General features: G+C 51.4%; 1 protein-coding gene across 4 annotated transcripts in view; it reads right to left on the bottom strand.

Annotated features, from left to right (window-relative positions):
• The window catches only part of ZNF777 (zinc finger protein 777), a 28,077-nt gene extending 14,714 nt beyond the window's left edge, over positions 1-13,363 (bottom strand). The window contains exons 1-4 of one of the 4 annotated variants that reach the window (XM_072777121.1): positions 13,223-13,363; positions 7,460-8,311; positions 6,328-6,454; positions 4,315-4,428 (exon numbers count right to left, since the gene is read on the bottom strand). In XM_072777121.1, coding sequence (XP_072633222.1) covers positions 4,315-4,428; positions 6,328-6,454; positions 7,460-8,296 — 1,078 coding nt within the window. In that variant the 5' untranslated portion in view covers positions 8,297-8,311; positions 13,223-13,363. Of the gene's footprint in view, positions 1-4,314; positions 4,429-6,327; positions 6,455-7,459; positions 8,312-8,631; positions 8,843-8,872; positions 10,524-12,467; positions 12,598-13,222 lie in introns of those variants that run through there. The other 3 variants (XM_072777118.1, XM_072777119.1, XM_072777120.1) reach the window with 3 other exon arrangements.
• Between the last annotated feature and the right edge of the window lie 300 nt (positions 13,364-13,663).

The following is a 13,663-nucleotide window of genomic DNA, read 5'->3' as shown; positions in this document are numbered from 1 at the left end:
TCGGCTATCTACTGGGGCTGGGAGAGGCAGATGCTGGCTATACGGACTCAGGGAGGCTGTGGAGGGGACATGGTAGTGCTCACATGCTTCTCTGCAAGATGTCTCACCCATCCTGTTTTTAACTGCACCTTGCCCTCATTTCTAGAGATACCTAGCGTCTCCGGTAAGGCTCATTCCAAGTCTTGAGTAGGGGCTAGGGGTGGAGTGCAAATTGAGTTTCTTTTCTGCTTTCCTCAATACCAATTTTGGATTTAGCTTTCTAAATCAGTAATCACCCAGTCATCTGCTTTTAGGCTTCCAGAATGTGGTTGCTGTCGTCTCCTGGTTCATTCCTTTTACAAGTCCCTTCGCTCTTGCTTTAGGAGGATTCTGGGAGGTAGGAGTAAACACATGTTCAACCTGCCATCTTTAACTCGAAGCCTTTCTTCATGCATTGTGGTTTTTTAAAAATTATTTTTACTGAATAAGAAATAATACATACTTATTTCAGAACATTCTACAAAGCATAAAGAGATACGATTTCATTATGTTTCCATTCAGTTTTTCCCTATCTTTTGTTTACATCACAGACTTCATGTTACATTTACATTTTCCATTTCTACTTCATTAACTTCCCCTATCAACTGGATCACTGCCATCAGCACTTCACACTGGTGTTAGCAATCCCCATCTTAAGCAAATAAGATCCCCACCCCCACCCCCACCCCCAGCTACTGCCCGGTATTTCCACTCCCCACTCACAGCTAAACCTGAAACAGCTGATGATGTGTGCTGCCTCCCTCGCCTCCCATCCTCCCCTCAACCCACTCCAAAGGGCTTCCACCCCATCGCACCACCAACGCTGCTCTTGCTGAGGTCACTGGTGTTGCCAACCTGCAGATCCGGTGATACGTCAGTCTTCGCCTTACTAAAACCACACTGCAGGATTTAGCATGGTTGATCATACTCCCTCCTTCTGGAGACACTCTTCTCTGAAATGCCCAGCGATGCACTATCCTAATTGCGCATGCTGTATGACTGAGCCAGCCAGGTGCCCTGGCTATCCTCATTTCTTGCTACCTTTCTGACCACTCCTGTTTCCTTTGGTTCCTCTGTTTCTTCCCTCCTTCTCCAAATCCTACAACAGTGGTCTTTAGCCCCGGCTGTGTGTTAGGATCATAGTGGAAGCATTTGGAAGCATACCAACACCTGGGCCCCACTCAGACCAATATATTCCAGATCTCTGAATCTGCTCTAAGTCAGGCCTTCCAAGGGCATGGCCTCTTTCTCTTCTTCTCTGGACTGGGTCGATGCTATCAAGGCCCAGATATCTGTCTCTAGCTCAGATCTCTCAGTTTTTAAGTTTTTATTCTACTGCTTCTTCAACACTTTCTCCTGGAGACCCCCCACGGATCTCAAGCCTGACGTGTTCTTGCTGTTTCTCCAGCTCTGCACCTCCTGGGGTCCTCTACCCAGCATCCTACTGCTGCATAGGCAGGGGTGTGCCTCCCTGCCAACACCTGCCCATCGCAAGTCCCTTGAAGCCCCTACCACTAAAACAGGTCCCCGGGGATACACACTTCCTTCCTGGCCTGTGCCATGTCGCCTGCCTGGACTACGGAGTCTCCACTGGTCTCTAGGCTTCCAGACTTTCCTCCCTCCAGTGAGTTCTCCTCGGGGTCACTGGAGCTCCTAATTGCCCTTTAGATTTCCACTAAAAATTCTACTTCCTCAAAGAGGCCTCTTCTGTTGTCCCAGGGCAGGAAAGTCTTCCACACCGGGTGTCTCATTGGCCTGGGTGCTCACCTTCACAGCACTACCGCTGCTCTTTATAATTTTATATGTGAGTGTGTGGGGGTAGTTATTATTATCATTCTCTTGACATAGTACTTGGCCCCCCCAAAATACTCAATGAACTAAATAATAAACATACAAATGACACATATGGAAAAACAACTTCATTTATGATTTTAGTGGCTACGAGTCTATCATAATGTAATACCTGTCCATCTTAATCCATAGTTCAGATTCTTTTCCATGCTACAGACTCTCAGAAAGGAAATTCTTAAGTCAAGCATATGAACATTTAAAAAATTTAAAACATAGTTTAAGATTAAAAAAAAAAAAAAGACTAAAAAATATTCAACTGCTTTTCAAAAAGACTAACACCTTGGATTTCTAGCCACGCCTTCAGGTTTGTTTTTACTCCATTACCCACCTTCAAGGGCCATGAATGGGAGCCCCTGCTCTGAGTATTTTGAGAGCAGAATTGTATCTGAATCATTTTTGGATCTCCTTGCCCTTAGGGATCCAAACCATAAATAATAGTTTACTGAATTCACTTAGCCAGTTCATAAAATCGTCACGTGCAGTGTACTTGAAATTATTAAAATTCTCAACGTTCCAGGCTCTTCCCCGTCGGTATCAGACTGGCACTGGTTCTGCAGCCACCCTTCTAAGGGAGAAGACCTGAGAGCAGACAGGTTACCGCTGGCATGTTTGGGGCTCTGATAGCCATAGATTCACAGGACAGTCCTACTATACAGAAGCTAGGGTCTCTGGTTTCACACAGAGGTGCAAGCTTACAGCCAACCCTGTGTGGCGGGGGTTCCCATGTCCTCCCCGTCCTCCCTCTTGCCTGGGCCCCGAGTGGCTGGAGATAGTCAGTAGAACAAATGGAACATTCCAGCCTTACAAGGCAGCCTCTGTGAGGTTACCACTTCCCACAGAAGCTCAGGCCGTGGACGTGCGTGTGCCAGAACAAACTGGGCCTGAGGCAGAGTGGGTTGAGGTTATTTGCTTTCGATTTTGGCCCTAGTCTGTGGGAGGCCCATCTGTGACGAGGGTGTGAACCAGCACACAGGGGAAGGGGATCAGTGTCGTCCCAGCGCTACTGAGAGGATGCTAGAGGAGCAGCACCTAGACCACAAACCCCCACTGGGACATTAGGCTGGATATTAGGGTATTTACCATTAGCTACCCTCCCATATTCTCATCCTCTGCCTCCCAGGCCTGCTTTCTTATTTCTTCTGCTTTGAATCGTTCTCTTCTTCCCATGTGACCCTTGTTTTTGGCTGTGGCCAAACTTTGTGGATACACTTATTTTCTTCCAAACAAAAGGACATCCTGCCACATGCCATTCTCTGTCCCCAAGTCCCCAGTCTCACCTGCCTTTAAATCACCTTTTTTGTCTGCCAGAATGAACTCACATCAGCCTCTACTATCCATTTAAATCTCTAGGCAAATCTCTAGAAAGTAAAGACACTGGATTTCTCTGAAAGACACTAACACTTATTTTTTCACAGGCTTCTGTCTCTCTGCTACCTTGGCTCTTGGTTCACGGGGCTGACATTACTCTGTACGTCTCTGGACCTCCTGATAGGAGCCAGTCGATAGGTCCCAGGATCAACGACATTACTTCATAACAAGACCTGGCTGTTGGTGCCAGTGAGTTCTCCAGCCAGATTATCCTTTTTCAAAAGATATGATCACCCATGATGTCTGGGTGTGAAGGACAAGGATCAGCTTCCACTGTAGACCTTCAAGGTAGAAGATTCAAGTCCAAAGGCAATTCCAAAGCAGGAGCTCCAGAAAATGGACCACGCAGCACTAAAGCACCCATGGGGCAAGCATGTGGGCTGGGGAGGGATGACGCTGCATGCAGAATGACAAAGGCTGCTGGCACATGCCAGTCACCACATCAGGCCCTACAGCTTAGTACCCATCCTACTTTATAGGCGGGGAAAACAAGCTTCCAAAAAGGCTGAGTTCACTAAAGTCATCCTGCCAGTGAGCAAGGAAGCCGGGATTCAAATGCAGGCACCTGATGCTGGAGTCTGTACTTGAGACCCATGGCCAGTCCTGCTGGGCACCTTTCTGCTGCTTCCATCAAACTGCCCCATCTAGACACTGTCCTGCATAGTACACAACATTTCATGGAAAATCTCTCCCTCCACTATCCCTCCACTGACTGGCTGTGGGACCAGATACAGCCCTTCTCTGGAGAGCTCCACGAGGCACAGTCACTGGCACCCTGACAAATGACCACTTTTCTTTCAGTTCTGGTTTTGGTTCCTGCAAAGAGTGAGGTGACACCTGGTGTTGTCAAAAACTCCCTGAGACCCAACGGCATTCTTATTTACCAGCCACTTGGGCCACTGGGGGGTGGGTCAAGGAGGTGTCAGGCAGGTCTTAGCACCTGTAGGCCTCCTTCCTGCACAAAGCTTGCTAAAGCGGCCCTCCATGGTCTACTGTGGACTGCAACACCCCATGCTGGGCCTCCTGAGTGATGAAAGATCCAGAAGGCAGAGCTCTGGGCCACCCAGGAGCACTCACCAGCACTGGGATCTGCGGGTGTCTCGCCTTCCTCAGAGTCCTCCTGCTCCTGCATGGTTGGCCTCTCCCCACGTTCCATCTGCGACATGAGGTCTGGTTTGGAAATTGCATAGTCTGGGCAGAAGGAAGGAAAGAAGACAAACTATGTGGTGAGGTTACACTGGATGTTGTCAAGGTATCACCTGCATGAGTGGGACACTAGGAGTAGCCACCCTCCCAGTGGTAATGTTGGAAAAGAAACGGGTCAACCTCCCAGCCCTCTTCCTTAGTCACCACAGTGTGTGGGCCTGTGCATGCATGCATGGGGGGCCTGCATGCATGTTGCTGGGGTGAGGGGGAGCCGCACACATGTGTGCATTAACCACGGCCTCCCATGTGGGAGCAGCAGTGGGCGCCACCTGCCCACGCACAGAAATTAGCCCCCTGTCATCTAGGGATCCTGTTGCTCACAGGTTGCCAATGCCTACTTGGGCTTTTCATACCAAAAGCACAAGAGAGATTTGAAATTTTACAGAGTAAAAAAAAAAAGAATCCTGATAAAATCTAGAAGCTAAAATACTAAATACTAATAGTGTCCCTCACATCAAAAAAAAAAAAAAAAAAGAAGTTTAAAACTCTGGAAATAAAGTTACAAGATGAAGAAGCTTGAAGGAAACACAGAGGTGCATGCACGCACACATAATAGTCGAAATATTCGTCAGATGTAAGGCTCCTCTGTAAATGGTTAACATCCATTATTATAATAAAGAGCCTCTATAATTAGTAAAAAAATAAAAATAAAGCAAATATAAATAGGTAATTCATAGAAGAAATGCAACTGGCCAGTAAACACAGGAAAAGATGCAGAAGTTCACTAATCATCAAAGAAATACATTCTAAAATAAGGAGGTGTCATTTTTCACCCATCAGAGAAGACAAATATTTAAAAGAAAAGAACATCAAGTCAGGTCAGGGCCTGGAGATGGCATTGCCATACTCTGGAGTGTGATTATACACAGCCTTCTGGGGGACGTGGCCATCATACTGTAAATATGCATCGTCTTCATTGGGCAGACCTCCTCCCTGGAATCTGTGCTACCAAAATACTTGTGTAAGTGCACATGGATACACAGAGATGCTGATTACAGCACTCTGTGATGGGCAGAAGGTGGAATCAGCGTGTTGCTCATCAACAGCAGAAAGGTCAAACACCCAGGGGCTCATCTGGAATGCTGCACTGTCTTTCTGAGCAGGCCTATATGTGCAGACATGGAAAGTGGTCTAGGGCCTATCCTTCAGGAGATTAAGTGACCGATCCCATTTGTGCAAACCACAGATTGTATCCACACAAGCACCTGCCCTCATGTGTCTGTTTGCATGTGCACAAAAGAAGATGAGAAACAATGCAGGCCAAAGGGTTCATGGCTGTTACCTCTGGAGGGCAGTACCAGTGGGAGGGTGGGGATTGCTCTATACTGTATAAATCTAAATTGTTAAATTTTCACAACTATGTATGCGCTTTAAAAAGAAAAGAAGAAATATGAGTTAAAAAGAAAAGAGTTAAAAAAAAAAAAAGAAAAAAAGAAAAGAGTTGCCCTAACAGGGAGGTATGTGTATATACAATTAATAGTTCTAGCAAGAATCAAAGTTTCTATCCAACTTGCATATGTAATGTTTTTCTAACTTTTTGTGTGTGCCCAAAGAGTTCCCCATACCAGAGCAAAGGATACATATAAAACTAAAGTATATTTTCCTAGGTTTTCCTCCTTGAATATACTTATTGATGAAAATAACAAGAATGAACAGACTTTGGGGTAAGCGGCTTCTCAGTGGAGTGGTGCCTCTGTCTACCAGTTGTCCTCATCTCTGCTGCACGAGTACATGTGGGCATTTATTCTGAGTGTGTGCTCTAAAATTCAATTTTCTTTGTTTTTGATTATTGGTAGTACTAGAGTTCAAAATTCCCACGGTTTCCAAGTGAGCCTCAGGCTAGGGTCACAGAAACCCCCCACCGTGAGTGAACCTCCTCCTTACCCATAGAAACCAGAGACTCGTAGTTGCCCCTCATCACATTCTTATAGAGCTCCTTCTGCCACTCAGACAGGTTCCCCCACTCCTGCTCTGAGAAATGGACAGCGACATCATCGAAGGTGACGGGGACCTGAAAACACACAAGCTCAGCTTAGACCAAGTGGAAGGCAGTCACAGGCCCTCAGCTGCCAAATCCCAAGGCAACAGATGACTCCCCCTACCCTCCACGCCACCCCCCACACCCCCCCGCCGGCTCTGGCTCAAACACCTCTTCTTAGGACTGGAGTGGGAAAGGCCCAAAGGCATGGATGTAGGTATTCACCACAGACCTCTCTAGAAATCTGGCCTGACTTCAGTACTGTCCTGGCCTCACAGAGAAAGGGCCTCATTTTGCTGGTCCACTTTCTGTCTAATGGGATAATCCTTGCTGCTATAAAGCATGGTCTGCAGACCAGCAGACATGGCACCAGGGGACGTACTAGAATGCAGACCCCTAGGCCCCACTCTAGACCTCCTAAATCAGATTTTGCATTTAGTAAGATCCCCAGGTGATTCAAGCACACAGTAACATTTGAGAAATGCTGGCCTGGAGAATATAGTCCAAGTCTCTTCCCTACATAAGGCTGAGTTCAGGGACAACACACAAGAGAATTAGAAAGAAAACCACTCCACATTCAAGTTCTTTCAGAATCTTCTGGGAATAGTAAAACCTAACTATTCTCTAGTTTTTTAGGATACCTCTTGGAATCACATTTTTACTGGCATTTACATAATTCATAAGTCAACTGATAAAAATTGTGAGGCAGGATAGAGCTCTGGAACATTTCACCAGGGTCTCGGTCCACCTGGACAGTGAACTGCTAAGCAATTCACACTTCTTGTGAACTGAATGCCCTTCCAAATGGACCATCCCTGATCACTAACAGGTTCTCTGATCTGTTCCCCTAGGGCTTTATCAACAGGACAAATCACTGGATTTTGGCATGTCTTGAGCTTCGGGAAGTAATGCTGGCAACTAGGTATCACTCTATTTGTTTCCTTTTAACCATCTCTTCTTCCCTCTTTTAGATGAAACTCCTAAAACACATGCCAATTCCGGTCACTGCTTGGGAAGCCCCAGTTGGGAGTGGTTTACCTTGGGGACCTCTCCATTGCTGCCTGGTGGCAGCCGCAGGATCCAGAAATTTCGATTTTTCAGTAGGTTCTCCATGTTCTCCAGCCGCCTCTGTAGCAGCCCATACTCCTGCAGCAGGGTCCCCAGCACTACCCACTTGCTCTCCAGATGGTTCGCAAACTCCACAGCCGTCTTCTCACAGTCTGCCAGCTTCTTCTCGGCCGTCCCGGTCCGTCCCTCCAGGGTCAGGAGCCGCATGGCCTGGGCCTCTAGTTTCCTCTCCACCGCTTGGACGGCAGCCCACACGGCCAAGCGGGTGATCTCCGCTGTCGGGAGTGGCGTGTCCTTCTGGGCTGCAGAAGAGATCTGGAAGGGAGTGTCTTTTTGGGCAACGGGGCTCTGAAGCAGGGCGTCCATGTCAGTCTCAGGAACCGTGGGGGAAAGGGTCAGGGGGTCTTTCTCCGGAACTTCAGGCGAGTGGAGTGGGGCCTCTTGGTGGGGGGTGGAGTGGGAGAGAAGTGAGATTTCTTGTTCAGCAGCAGCTGGGGGTGGATACTGGGTCTCTTCTTGGGAAGTCAGGGAACCCTGGAGATGAGTCTCTTGCTCAGAAGTGGCAGGATACAGGAGTGAGGGTCCCTTCTGGAGAACATGCGGCATTCGGCCAGAGGTCTCTAGCTTGGGAGTCTGGGATAGGGAGCCTTGTCGGGGGATGGGAGGAGATGAAGAAGGAATTTCTTTGGGGGGAAGAACACGGGATTGGAACAGAGTATCTCGGGGGAGTCCAGTGGGGGTCTGGCGGGGGCTTTCTTCTTGCAGAACACTGGGGAATGATGGAGGTGATGGGCGTTGGGTCTCCATGTCCAGCTGTGGGACCTGTGTTCAAGGAAAGAAAGGATAGGATTGAAGGCCATGGTCTCCAGCTGACAAAGTAAATGCCAAAGACAGGCACCCACAGAAAAGGGGCTGCAGGTTCATGGGCAGTAAGATATGTTCCACAGACATGAATGTCTTCTGGAGAACCCAGCATGGATTCAGAGGTCAATTATAAAACTGTTAATAATAACAAAGAAAAGGTGGCAATGCCACCTTCTGTGTTGGGAGAGCCATCTCTTTCTTGATGACACACATGTCCAGGGATCCCCATGACCAGGAGTGGACGAGAGGGGTAAGGACACTGGCCTTGGCTCTCAGACCTGTGCGTGTCGATTGCTGCCTGGTTACTTGACCTCTCTGTTCTCAGTGTCCCTGCACGTAAAACGAAGACAGTAGCTGACACATCTGCCTCCTCACTGAGTTTGAGCACTGGGCATCAAATACAACAAAACTCTAAAACGACAGCAGAATTTTGTCAGCGCCAGGCACTGTTACTACCCCAAGACTCCCAGCGAGGGGGGAGGAGGCTCCGGCGGGGCCAGTGCTGTTTAAAAGACTTACCTCAAAGGTGACCTCGACATCTGGCCCCACTGCTTCCACTTGTGTCAGCAGGCAGTCCCAGTGTTATCTTTCCCTCCCTTCTTCCAGGAATGGGAACACACAATTACCTTACATTCTCCATACTCTCTGGTAAAAGCTGAATTGTGGACTTTATCAGTCAAATTTCTCAGAGCATTTATATGGTGTAGGTTTGCCTCTAAGACATGTTATATGGGCCCAGCCCCTCCTGGAGAGGCCAAATGCGCTTCTGGGCATCCCAGGCTGACTCCTGCTATGAGCAAAATGGGAAGAGAGACACCTTGCCCGAGCCAGGCCAGCGGATGGCAATTCAGCCACTTGTATGGAAGCCCAAGTCCCCGGGGTAGATGGTCCACTGCAGCAGGTGTATGCTGGTGGTCTGAGCTCTTCCCTACAGTTGGTGAGGTGGGGAATGAGGAGCCAAGGCCCGGGGGGACTGGATATGGGGCTGGAGCCCCCCAGTTCTGTGACTCACATCAGGATTGGTGGGGACAAGAACCAGAATGAAGACCAATTCCTTTGGGGATTTTCATTACGCACTCTCTCCCTGTTCCCCACCTTGCACACTCAAGGTTGAGAGAATTCTTGTGTCGCCAGGGAGGTGAAGCCAGGGTCTTCTGAGTGGCCAGCCCTGTGTTTACTTATCCAGACAATCAATAGCTTTAGTGGAACTCAATATAAGTTCTTCTATAGCATGTTTGTCCATTTGCTCATAATCTTCCTTCAGCGAATGCGCTGATGGCCCATCACTGTGCCATGTCCAAGTAACCTTTAATACAACCGAAATTCCCATTCTCTTCGTTTGAAAGTGAGCACATCCCCGCTGTCCAGTCTGATATACAGTATGTGCTCAATAAATGTCTGCTGAATTAATGAATGGTATAAATCATTGGGTCACGGGAAAAAACATGTTAGGGTAAATGACATTCCTTGGGTCATCTAGGAGAGCCCTCTCAACCTATTTCTATCTCCTACCACTTCTCTTTCCTTTACTTGCTCATACATTCACTTATGAGGGCCTTCACTGAGACAGCACCATGCTGTCAAGCCAAGAATTGAAAACTGAAGGCCCGTTCAAGCGGAATATTTTTGAGGTGGCATGATCCAGTAGCTCTGCAGCTAACCAGATGTGAGAGCTAATTAGTCAGATAACAGCTAACAGTTAGTCAGCATTTACTGTGCACCGTGAACTGCGTTAAGCATTTTAAAGGGTGATCTCACACGTAATCCTTAGGAAGCCCTACGAAATAGGACTCTGAGAACTGTTACCCACACTTAGCATAATGAAGACTCCGAAGCCTAGAGAGGGCCAACTAACCTGCCCAAGGTCACAGAGAGGGCTGGCTGCCGAGACTGGCCTTTCAGCCTCCACTGTAGGTTGCCTCCACTGTAGGTTGTCAACAGAGGCAGCAGCTTAGCTCAGTTAAGTGTTCTGAATCCTTTCTACCTCTAAAATTCAGAGAGGCTTGGAGATTCAACAAAGACCTGTGGGAGGTTCTATAGTGGGGGAGGCCCTGTCCATAAAGGCATTTCCACTTAAAGCTGGGATCAGGGACCCTTTTGAAAACCTAATGAAAGTTGTGAATTCTCCCCCTCAAAACACACACACACACACACACACACACACACACACACAAAATTCTTCAAACACTTTCAAGTGGTTCACAGACCTCTAAACCTTAACAACTAAGCCACCTCTCAACTCTTAGTAGGTGAGGGCAGACAGGACAGCTCCCTGGGACAGAGGCCTCACACAGGGGAAATGACTAGCATAATGCAACACAATAGGGTCATTATGACCCTGTCCATGGATGGGGGTTAGGGTATTTGCCTACAACTAATAGGAGAAGGGAATTCCCTGGGGGGCCAAGTTAGTCCCCCAGAGTAATACAGGGGTTTAACTAAAACAATGGGGAGAAGCTCCAGTACAGTACCTAAAGCCAGCAGAGTAGATACCTTTACCAACTAGTTTAATCAGAGCTTAAAGGAAAATAACATTTCTTTGCTCTCTTACTAGACTGGCTCTCTCCACTTTTAGATTCGGAAGACTGTAGAGGGATGAGGGGGACACGGGGGCATACCCCCTTTTCCATCCCCAAATAACACCCCTTGCTATGATGTCCTCTATACCAATAAACCTGTGGCTTAATTTTACCCAAAGCATAAAGACAGGGATGGAGCTGTAAATATAGTATCTAAGACTAATAACCTGGCATTCTCAAACTGTTGGGGTGTGTGTGTGTGTGTGTGTGTGTGTGTGTGTTTGTGGAATTCTGGACCACGTATCATAGGATTTAACCGACCCTCCCTACCTCCTGTATCACAAGTGGATGGGTCTCCAGGATACATGCATCTTAGCAGGAAAAAATATATATACATAACCATTAATATAAATTTATTTAAAAAAAGAAAAAGAAAAAGAAAGAAAGCAAGCCATGCCATTTTCTTGTGTGACCCAGTGTGGTTAACTCAGAATTATATACCACTCGAGGGCCCTGGAGACTGAAGCCCAGAGGTAGGCATTCTTAAATCTCCATTTTATTTATTTTATTTTATTTTATTTTATTTTATTTTATTTTATTTTATTTTATTTTATTTTATTATTTTATTTTCCAAGAGAGGATTATTATTATTTATATATTTATTTTTTTTTTTTATTGAGCCGGGAGGCTCTTTAAAAAGCATATATCCCGACCCCTTCCTGTCCACGATAGTAAACTGAGGCTCACAGACGCTGACTCCCATGCAGCAATCCTGCTCCCCAGCACAGCCACTGCATCTTCAAAGAGCAGGTCTGCGGGGAGATTTTTAAGAATGGCCCACTACACAAGACCGTCAGCCACTAAGCCCTTAGGAGCTCGCTCCCCAGACCCCATCCGTCCCGACACCCCTAATTTGGCGGGGGGCCCCCCTCCAGACACAGTGGCTGCAGGCCCAGGCGCCCGAGCCCGAGGGTCACCTGCTCCCCACGACGCTGCGCAGCCGCTCGCCGGGCTGGGCGCTGCCCGGCCGCTCACCCCGCCGTCACCTCCCCCCCGCCCCCCCGACGGGCCGCGTCCACCACGCGGAGGGCCAGGCCCCCACCGCCCGAACCCAGGGGAGGCCGCCGCCAGAGCCGCCCCCTCCCCGTCCAGGCCCGCCGCCCGGGAAGGCAGGCATTTCTGGGGACGCGGGCACCGGGCCACGGAGGACTCGCTACGTGACCTTGGGGCAGGCCGGGCAGGTCGCCGCCAGGCGTCTGTGCCTCAGTGTCTCCGCTCTGAGAAATGGGAGAGCCGCGTCAGCGCCGCGCTCCGGCCGCGGGAGGCTCGGCGGGGGCGAGCTCTGCGGAAAACGTGCGGCGGCAACCCCGACGGACGCAGCGCCGGCTCCGCAGGGAGCGAGGCGCGCCGCCCCGGGCGCCCACCCCCGGGCCCGCGAGCGCGCCAGGCCCCGGCGTCCCCGCAGCCTCGCCCGGACGGCGGCCGGATCCTCGGCCCCGCTCCCATCCCGCAGCCCCCCCCGTTAAGGGGCGCGCGAGCCCTCCGGCCCCCACCCCCACCCCCCGCCCCCACGTCGCGGCGTCTCCGACCCTTACCGAGACCCCAGGCCGGGCCGCCGAGCCCGGGACGCGCAGGCCGTCCCCCGGGCCCCGAGTCCGCGCGTCCGTGCGCGCGCGGGCCGCCCTCACCGGAGCCGGGGCCGCCTCGGCCATGGCCGTGCGCTGTCCGGCCCGGCCCGGAGTCGCCGCCGCCGCCGCGCGGCCCCACGCAGGCCGGCCCCCGGCCTCTCCGCAGGCGGCGCCCGCCCGGCCCTGCCTTCCCCGCCCGGGCCGCGCGGCCGTCGGGCCCGGCCTGCTCGGGGCGGGCGGGGACGGAGCGGCCGAGCCGGGCGGCGGCGTCGGAGCGGGGCGCGCGGCGGTGCGGGCGGCCGGGCGGGCTGCGCCCCGGCCGCGAGCTGGGCCCCGGCCCTCAGCACCGGCCCCCGGCCCGCGCGCGGCCCCTGTGCGGCCGCGGCTGCGACCCCGGCTCCGGCCCCGGCCCCGGCTGCGAGCTGCGCTGCCGTCCCGGCGCCTCTTCAGCAGGGGAGCTGCACAGCAGCTGCCATGTTGATACAAACTGCATCCTGGGAGGCATGTCCCTCTCAGGCCGTTTAAAGAGAAACACTCCGAGGCTCGTCGGAGGCTGCAGGAACCCAGACAGCTCCATCTACAGCCGGTAGGAGCGAACAGTGTCGAGCGAGCCGCCGGGCGGCGACGGACACGCCCTGAGCCCCGGGCCAGCCCGTCGTGGAGCCCGGGCCGCGCCGCGCGGCCTGCCCCGCTCCGGCCCCCCCCGCCCGCCGGCCTCTCACCTGGGGTCCTCGCCTCCCCGGCGGCCTCGGCGAGACCCGGGGGCGGGAGAGCCGAGCGCGAACGGCCGCGCGCAGCCGAGGCGACGTGCCGGGGTCTGGAGGCGGCTTGATTGGCTCCGACAGCCTCTTCCTCCCGCCGGGTCCCCCTGCTCCTCTCAAACCCAGAACCCGGGTCGTTCCCTTTCAAAACCTGCGCGCACAAAGGGAGCTCAGAAACCCGTCACACCAGAGACAGCCCGAGTTCATGTGACCAGCTCTGTGCAGCCCGGGTTCCAGGGAAGCGGGCTGTGGTTCCAAGGGTAACAAGGGGGGTGGGTGCTTTTGTCCAACGCCCGAGGGTTGTTTTCGACGCGAAAGGACACAGTTGCGAGCATCAGAGGGAGCTGGGGCTGGAAGGGGCCGGACCCGTCATTTGGGAGGAAACTGAGGCCGAGTGGGAAA

This window comes from Canis lupus, chromosome 15 (assembly GCF_048164855.1).
Source record: "Canis lupus baileyi chromosome 15, mCanLup2.hap1, whole genome shotgun sequence".
In the NCBI taxonomy this organism is placed as follows: Eukaryota; Metazoa; Chordata; class Mammalia; order Carnivora; family Canidae; genus Canis; species Canis lupus.
Note: the sequence above shows the minus strand (reverse complement) of the source record. Positions and strands in the feature narration are given on the sequence as shown.